Below are 9,793 nucleotides of genomic sequence, written 5' to 3'. Positions count from 1 at the left end.
ACTCTTTGACGTCTCTCTTGAGAGCCTCGCCTACCTGTAAGTCCGGGGGAGGGACATGCAAATTTTGTCTGCCAATTTCTCATTGGCCTTTTCTCAAGTTCAGAGATGCATGAGGCTTTCAAGAGAGATCCCTAGTGTCGCTTCTTCGACACAACATCTCGTTCCCTCCTTCAGGGAATGGAGGTTACAATAGTAACCTAGAAGTTTCCCTGTATTGGAAGCTGTTTTGTGAAAAGAGATTCTTTGTTGTAATTGGTGTATTATCACTTGAATTCTGAAATTCCCTGCCCTTGACAACCATTGTAACTGCGTCATCGACAGAGGGAATTTATGACAGTGAGTGAAGAGAGAGAGTCACTCTCACACTGAAGCAGTATCAGGTAAAATTAATTAACAAAATATGGCAGACGTCCTGTAAGGAATCATCCCATAATTAAGGGAAAAGATTTGTTCCGTATGAAATTCATACGCAATGCCATTTGTCCTGTATTTTAGCATTTCGTTTTAACAAAAACTAACTGATAGTGGAGTTTTTTTGTGTGTCTCTTGATTTATTGCACACCCTGTTATGTCATGATACTTTGACATTTCATTGAAGATATGTTTATGTTTATGCATTTGGCAGACGCTTTTATCCAAAGTGACTTACAATGCACTTATTACAAGGACAATCCCCCCGGAGCAACCTGGAGTTAAGTGCCTTGCTCAAGGGCACAATGGTGGTGGTCTTGGGGTTCGAACCAGTGACCTTCTGATTAACAGCCCTGTGCTTTAGCCACTACGCCACCACCACTTACGATATACTGTATGTTAGGAAATTCACACACACTTGGAGGTGCACAGAAATAGTCAATCATCGTGGTAATTTAGAATGCGCATGCCATTCATATTCATAGGGAAAAGCGCTGCATCGTCACATTTTGTGAACGTGCACGGTACCAGAGACAATTCAAGAACAGCCTGTGACACGGTACTATTTGGATATGAAAGTACGCATCCTTTAGATCTATTGATGCAAACCAGTCCTGTGGGTGGATATTACATGAGTTAACATGAATGGCCGTTTTGCCAGCGCACGATTCAAGCGACTCAGATCTAGCATCGGCCGAAGCCCACCATCTTTCTTCAGAAAGGGTAGCAGCTGTAAACCCTGTGTGGCCATGGCAGCTCGGAACAACCTTTTGACAGCAGAAGGTGTGCAGAAATCATTCATTCGAGACGATTTTTCCGGCTCGACAGGAGGCGACCATGCAAAGCTGAGCTCCACGATGCTTAACTCGTATCAATGGCCAGTGCACGCTCCTCACCCTCAGTGGGGGTAGGGGCTGTAGCATCCTCCTTCTTCCAATGCTGCGAGTACTTACATTACAATATCTTTAAAAAGACGCATACACACAATCGACAATTTTACGAGTTTTTACGTCAATTGGACATAAAATATAAAAGAAAGGATACAGCTCCTGCCTGGATGCTGTGGGAAGTGGGTAGATGTCTCACTGAGCAAAGAAACCGATCCAGCGGCGAGACTTTTTCGTCAGAACACTAGAGGTGGCAGGCAAAGAACATCCTGATGCATCTGCAGGGAATCCTGTCCGCTGATGGGTGTTGGTCAACAGCAAAGAGAGGGCTGATCCAGGTGCGTAGTCAAAACGAGATGATGTTGGCCTTGAAGGAATAAAATTCTGAAGAAATGGTGTGTGAGCACCTGCTTATATAGGGCAAATGCGTGCCTAAAAGGGCGGGGCTCAAACACCATAGCCAATCATAAGATTGCCCTTATGATACAAAGGATTTTTGATATCAACATTGATTATTTTGTCGAAAAGAAATTCCCCCAAAGTGTTCAGCAATGTCTCCTGCATTTTTTTAGATTATTGAGATGAACGGAGTCTTCATCTGATGTGAGTCTGTGGATTTCTACATGTCTCAAAATTAATATTAATTTCTTTTGGAGAATTTTTTTTTGTTTGTTTTTGAGAAAAACAATTACTGAGTGCACTGAAGTAATAGCCTCACAATTATTAAGCTATATTAAGGGGTTTGTTGCAATTAGACACAAGCCAATTTTCTGGGGGAATAGCCACTTTATTAAAACACACACACACACACACACATATCAAAATATTTTATTCACAGCTTTGTTTAACTGCACTTATGAAGACTTATAAGCCAACTACTTAAAACAGGTCTTCAAACTGTCAACAGTAAAGCAGTCATACGTATTTTGTCAATATAAATGTATTAGTCTTCTCATTTAGGCTAGGCTGTGTAAAATATACACGTTGAAAACTCAAACCCACACTCTCATCTTATTGCTCTCCGAAAAATGTATTTCTTACGAATGTGTTTGTGTATAATGACAATACAATGACGACCTCTAGCTTTTATAGGCAGGTGTTTATAATCCCCAAACCACGTATCATTGACGAAATCCTCAATTAATAATGTCGAGCTCCACTGTGTCAGAACAGGGACGGAACGTTAGAGTTCAACACGCCTCTCAGCCCGCTCCAAATCCCGTATAGCCTACGGTGCAGGTGACAGAAGGTGGCAAGTTGGACCGGTCGATCGCGTGATGCTCATTCGTTTATCCATTCGAAATCCTGCCTTCTAAGCCACATGCGCGAACCTTCCGTGGGTAATAGGCTGAATAGGGTATAGTCTGTTTTTGGTAGGGTCATGCATGCTTGTGGAAGATTGCTGTGAGGAAACAGAGGCTTGATCATGAAAGCCTTCAAATATACTTCGAGGACTCGAACACTCCTGGACTTAACCATCATTATTCTTCTCATTCAGAACTCCAGGATGGAAACTGAAGGTAAAACTCATTAACACGTTTTCATTTAGCAGACGCTTTTCATAACATTACAAATAGAAGGAATTAATTCAAGGACGAACACAACACAATGGTTTTTCTTTTAGAGGCAAATAAAAAAAGGACGAATTCCTCTTTTATTTCTCGACAGTTTTATGTATTTCCTATAAACTTTTATAGGACTCCCTCATACGTCTATGTGACATAATAACCTAATAAATACAGGCTCCTTGCTTATTATGTTTGTGTACTCGCAGTTAATAATTAGACGTGGCGGTGTGTTTGATTTTTTTATTTTTATTTTTTTTTTATTAAACATCCACAAAGAAGGAATTTGCATTACGAATTACGCGAGATAAAATCTATTTATTAATTCATACATTATGTAAATCGATGTATTAGCCTCTCATGCTGTGTACTCTCAATGTGCAAGACAAAACATTTAACTATCGCGTTAGTCTTTTTTGCGCATATTCTGAGATGAAAACGCTCGTGGATCTCTGAGGAACTTTTGACCCTTCTTGCAGTACATTCTGTTCTTTGGCATTACAATATTTTACTTGTTTAGGCGCTCTGTGAAACTTCGTGGAACTTTTATCAGGCAAAACCAAATGTGACTTATTGGTGTCACGGTGTGGTGGTTCTGTTATATCCCCACTTTTTGGCCACGTTTCAAAGCATCTGATTTATCACAGCGATTGTATGTTAGGCTGCCGGCCTATTGAGCGTGAAATGGTGAACGAATTCATTCAGGCGGCTTCATTTTGCACAAAGCCTAAATTAAGTTGCGTCCCAGCCAGTGCGCACTGCGGTCTTTGGCAGAGGTTGTCACTCAGAGACTACAGGTGTTGAATAAGAAAAAACCTTACTTAGCATTTTACATACAAAGTTGAACGATAAACAGTGAGCATATACGTAACAGTATTTCCCACTTTTATAGTTGCTTTGTTTTGTTTGAATTTTCTTTGGTTTAGACAATTTAAAATGAATTATAACACTATTATTTAGGGTCAAGTAGGGTAATCTGGGACATTTTTGCACTTTTGAATTTGATTTAATGTGATTGTCATCCCAACACTTAGATGAGACTTTATCGCCTGGCAACCTAGCTAAAATCTGATATTGTAAACATAAACCTGAATGTGATAGAGCAAAGAATGCTGGTCACTAAACCAAACGATCAATAAAATGCCATGGCATCGTAAAACATCGACAGTAGAACTCAAGGCTATGTTTAATAGTGAAAGTAAGAGCATTTCCACATGCACAATCTGACAAGAATTTACAGGATTGGGACTAAACAGCTGTTTGGCCACTTGTTAGTGAGGCTAATCGAAAAAAGAAAAAAACGACTTAAATTTGCTAGGGATCATAAAGATTGGACTGTGGAGCAATGGAAAAAAGTTATGTGGTCTGATGAGTCCAGAATTACCCTATTCCAAAGCAATGGGCGTGTCAGGATAAGAAGGGAAGCGCATGAAGCGATGCATCCCATCATGCATAGTGTTATGATCTGGGGTTGCTTCAATTGGTCAGGTCTAGGCTCAGCAATGTTATGGGGCAATAAAATGAAGTCAGCTGACTACCTGAATGTACTGAATGACCAGGTTATACCATCAATGGATTTGTTCTTCCCTGACGGTCATATTCCTGGACGACAATGCCAAGATTTATCACTCAAATTGTGAAAGAGTGGTTCAGGGAGCAAGAGGAATAATTTTCACACATGAATTGGCCACCACAGAGTCCTGACCTTAACCCCATTGAAAGTCTTTGGATGTGCTGGAGAAGACATTACAGAGTGGTTCAACTCTCCCATCATCAACACAAGATCTCAGCTAAAAATGAATGCAACTCTGGATGGAAATATATGTTGTGACATTGCATAAGGTTGTTAAAACAATGCCACGACGAATGTGCACTGTAATCAAAGCTAAACGTTGTCCAACTAAATTTTACAGTATGCAGCAATTATTTTTTGCCTGGCCGTGTAAGACATAATGCAGCTCTTAGTTATGTTTATGTAAAGTAGAGATAAAAAGAGGCACAACAATTCTTGACATATAGTAAGGGTATAAAGCTGTACATTTTAAGGTGGATAGCATGGGATGGAGTATTGGTCTTGAGTTCATAATTCTTAAATTTTTGCAAACTTTAGTATCTTGGCAAATCTGAGCACAGTTTGTTTAGTTGTCTTCAGAAACTTTATAGAGAATTCAAATGTGAGATTACAGGGGTCTTTTTACATCTAAGAAGCAGGGGACTTTAGTGAGATTCCCCCTTTGCTTTCAATTTAATCCAATTGATTTAGTCTATCTAGAGAATCAATTTGAATTGAAATGAGATCTCATTTGTGGCTTGTTTTTTTTTTTCTATTGATGTACACCACATAGCCGAGGTGTCTAATTCTATCTACGTTTATCGATTTGTTTCCCCAATTTAAGTAGGCTATTATACTTCCTTCTTGTTAAGATTTTAAACAGTTTAAGTTTCAGTATTAATAACCTTAATTAGAAAGTGCATGCCCGTTAGCTTAGATTGGGTTGTTGAATTATGTTTTTGCACTGTTTGGTTTACTGTTATTTAAATAAGAATTTAAAGCGAACCCAGTTTATTTATATATGCCAATAGATCCATGGAGCCAAATAACCCTGACTCAGATAAATAGGGCTACATAAGCTACATGCTGTCAGAAAGAGGTGACATAAGGTGGTACAGGCAAATCTGAGTGCCACGGAGGGATCTTATTACAGACATTTTTTTATCCAAACCAACATGCTGAAACTCAATACTTTACATACTAAAAAATATTAGTAGGTTTTGTATAATTACACATTTCTTTAATGGTTCTTTGCTGCACTTTCTTAAAAGGTGATTAAAAGCATTTTGGATTGTCAGTTTAAAACACCAGTAAACTATTTCCAGAACTAGAGGAAAATGTTCTCTGTTGAACTTAAAAAATGTATTCTTCGGCACAAGAGTGTAAACCGTCTTTGAATCTAATTTGAACCTATAAATTTAACAGTTTAGGGCTCTTTGTAGCCTGTTTAGATAACTTGGCACACACAAAATATATCACATGTATCTTAAATATTACAGTCTAAAAACTTTCAGGTTTTGCCATGCCAATCATGAAGCAAGAAATCACCACAAACTCCCAATGAAATCAGCATCTGATCAGACCTGAGTTTAGACTGATATCTTAATGAGAGAGGAGGAAATAAATGTATTCTGATGGCTGCATCTGCATTTCATTTCCATGTTTCTCTTCTTATTTTCTCAGCTAAGAGTATGAAAGTGATAGTGTTTGGAGAGAGAGCAAGAATGATTCGCTAGTGTTTATCTGACACTGTGCATCAAAAGGGCAATGTCAAAGACCTGAGCAGTAGGCAGAAGGTTGACTATGAAGCAGTTTGGGAACCATGTTTGATCAGATTTTCATTAGTTTTCCATGAAGCTTCCAATAATGGCCCCTGAAATTCAAAATGTGGGTGCGAAAAATGCCCTCGTAATGATTTCTTCAGCTTTTTATTCATCTACTATAGTTCTTATTCTATATTTTATTTTAGTCCTAGTTATACATTATATGGAATAAAATAGGAGTTGAAGTTAATTAATTTTTTTGAAATGTTTAAAATCTTTTGAATTTGTATAGTGAACTGATTAAATTTATGTGTGTGACATAAACTGATGAGACACAGCTTATGTTTTAAAGGGATAGTTCACCCAAAAATTAATATTCTCTCATGCCATTTCAGATGTGTATGACTTTCTTTCTTCTGCTGAATACAAATGATGATTTAGCTCTGTAGGTCCAAACAATTCAAGTGAATGGTGGCTAGAACTTTAAAGGTCCAAAAAGGCAGAATAAAAGTAACCCATAAGACTCCATTAGTTAAATCCATGTCTTCAGAAGCTATATGATAGCTGTGGGTGAGAAACAGATCAATATTTAAGTCCTTTTTTTATACTACAAATCTTCACTTTCACTTTTACTTCCTTCTTTTTTTGTTTTTGGTCATTCATATTCTTTGTACATATCACCACCTACTGGGCAGGGAGGAGAATTTATAGTAAAAATTGTACAGTTTTATTTGTTTCTCACCCATACATATCTTATCACTTCTGCAGTCATATAAACTACTGGAGTGGTTTGAATTACCTTTATATGTTTTTGGACCTTTTTTTTGGAGATCTGGCCACCATTCACTTGCATTGTATGGACCTACAGAGCTGAAATATTCTTCTAAAAACTTTGTGTTTTGCAGAAGAAAAAGAATAACACATCTGGGATGGTATGAGGGTGAGTAATTGATAAGAGAATTTTCATTTTAACAGAACTATCCTTTTAAAAGAAAACATTTGTTGAAAATCATATCTGGGGGCAAATAATGGCCTTTTATGTAAATCTTAGAGTCACAATCAATGTTAGAAATTATCAACTTAAAGAGTTGTACTCCCACAGGCCCCTACTCTATTAAACTCCTAGTTATAGGTAGACTACACATTGCATTGAGGCATTTTTGTACTTTCCATCAGATTTAGTTAATGCAGATGTAGTTTAGTTAATGTTTATTACATTATTTTATTTCACATGTGTTACCCTGATGGTGTTTAGTGTTTGTGTGTGTGACATTGAGCAATGCCTCTACATGTTTATTGGTCATGACTCATTGCTCCTGGAAGGGATGCTATTGATGAACTTCATGTCATCATGTGCCCTTTTGTAATTACTACAGTGATTAATGATACATTATAAAGTGAAAAGGACTTTTTACAAAAGTAAAATATTTTTACAGTATCAAGTTAATATTTCAAGTTTATTATTGAATAATATAAACAATGGTAATGCACCGCATAATATACCGGCATCAAAATGACATCCCGTAAAGCCTGAAATGCGGTTACTGTTTTATTTTTTATGGTGAATTTCTGGCAACCACAGCTGCCAGTTTTTACCATAAATTTAACAGGATTTTTTTTTTTTTTTTTTTTTTTTTTTACAATGTACAATTCCGCGAGACTTCCACAGGAGTTTTCAGGTGAAAAGTATGTTGAGTAAAATGTATTGAGCTCCCTCTTAACACAGACATCCTTGGCTCTCCTGGGAGACTTAAAATGTGCATCTGGGTTTTACAGTGCAAATGATTACATTTCCAGACTGAGAATGTGTGCTTTTCCATGTTGCTTAAAGAATCCTGCAATAAAGATCCATGCCACAAAATAAGAGGTCCAGCAGATGAACCGTGTCGGAAATAAGTAGATGTCATCTGTGGATCTTTTGGATCTCAATACAGATTTTAATGTTTTTTTATCTCTGACCTTGGTCAAGGACCATATTTTCTTCTGCCTGATCCCAACACCAATGGTCAGAGACACAATACAACATCTTGGCTATTGTATTACATCCTGCATCATGGGGAAGCTCCTAAAAAGGTACTGAAATTCACCAGATTTCACAGGCCTCATTGGGCTAGCCGTGGTGTGATTTGCATTAGCTGCTTTGTTTTACTCAGGTGTGAGGGATTAAAGAGGAGGTGAGATATGTTTAGCACAGTTTAAGAATGCTCTCATCAAGCGAATTTACTTTTATTTAAATTTAATCTCGGGTATTCCCTACTAGGGCTGGGTGATATGTAAAAAGTATTTTTGCGATAATTACCTTAAAAAATATTGAGACATCCGATTGCATCATCAACCCTCCTGCCGATTATTAGTGAATTATATTTGCTTTATTGATTTTGCTTTAAATTTTTAATTCAAACATTGAAACACGAAAAACATGAGACATTTTTTTTTTGTTGTAATTTATAGCACCTTTTCTCCCAATTTGGAATGCCCAATTCCCACTACCTAGTAGGTCCTCATGGTGGCACGGTTACTCACCTCAATCCGGGTGGTGGAGAACAAGTCTCCGTTGCCTCCGCTCCTGCGACTGCCTATCTGCGCATCTTATCAAGTGGCTCGTTGTGCATGACACCACAGAGACTCCGCACGTGGAGGCTCATGCTACTCTCTGTGATCCACGCACAAATTACCATGCACCCCATTGAGAGCGAGAACCACTAACTGCGACCACGAGGAGGTTACCCATGTGACTCTACCCTCCCTAGCAACCGGGCCAATTTGGTTGCTTAGGAGACCTGGCTGGATTTTAACTCGTGACTCCAGGGGTGGTAGTCTGCGTTAAATCTCGCTGAGCAGCCCAGGCCACTATAAACGACATTTCTAAATTCAAATTACATTTTTTATTGTTTTCCAAATAGGGCAGTGTAGAGAGACAGGATTGGGAAATGACCCAAGCTGGAATCAAACCCAGGTCCCTGTGAGCCAACAGCTCACATATGTGTCCTGGACAAGTGCGCTACCATCTGCGCCCCTCGCTCCAAACCTGCATCATATATGTCATCATATGCGGTGTCCATTGACAATGTCAGAGTCAACTTGAGGTGTTCTTCAGAAGTCAGGATAAAATTCAGTGGGGAATGCCATTCTAACATGTTCAAGGAATAAGTATTTTCCATTTGAGACACCTCAGTGCATGCTTGTTTTGAGCTGATCCATGGTGTGTACAGACGGCACAACTTCAAAGGTGCATGTTGATACAACTTGAATGTAATAATTTGTATTGCTATCAAAATGTCATACAAATGTTTTGTTTCATAAATCAAACTGTTTGTTTATTATAAAACAACAATTTAGAATATTTTGGTGCTAATTTCACACCCTGGCCACTGTTTAATATATTTGACAACTTCCCAGATCCATAGTTTTGCCATTTTACAATATTGTCGATCATCATCTGTACGCAATCGGCATTGGTATCTTTGTAAGACATCGTCAATTTGGAATTACATCATCCTATAGCCCAGCCCTATTCCTTACTGTATTAAAAATTCTGCATCCTAATTAGATCAGGATAGTAAAGCCAATTTTCTCTTATCAGCCATAGGATGTCATGGCACTTTAATTGATTAA

General features: G+C 38.1%; 1 protein-coding gene across 1 annotated transcript in view; it reads left to right on the top strand.

The window, feature by feature from the left end:
* The first annotated feature begins 2,560 nt into the window (after window positions 1–2,560).
* The window catches only part of LOC127636783 (relaxin receptor 2-like), a 56,612-nt gene continuing 49,379 nt past the window's right edge, over window positions 2,561–9,793 (top strand). The window contains exon 1 of the mRNA XM_052117513.1: window positions 2,561–2,818. Coding sequence (XP_051973473.1) covers window positions 2,725–2,818 — 94 coding nt within the window. The 5' untranslated portion in view covers window positions 2,561–2,724. The remainder of the gene's footprint in view (window positions 2,819–9,793) is intronic.

The sequence above is a fragment of the Xyrauchen texanus genome, chromosome 44 (genome assembly GCF_025860055.1).
Source record: "Xyrauchen texanus isolate HMW12.3.18 chromosome 44, RBS_HiC_50CHRs, whole genome shotgun sequence".
NCBI classification, from domain to species: Eukaryota; Metazoa; Chordata; class Actinopteri; order Cypriniformes; family Catostomidae; genus Xyrauchen; species Xyrauchen texanus.
The sequence above is the reverse complement of the archived record's forward strand: the minus strand, read 5'-3'. Positions and strand labels throughout refer to the sequence as shown.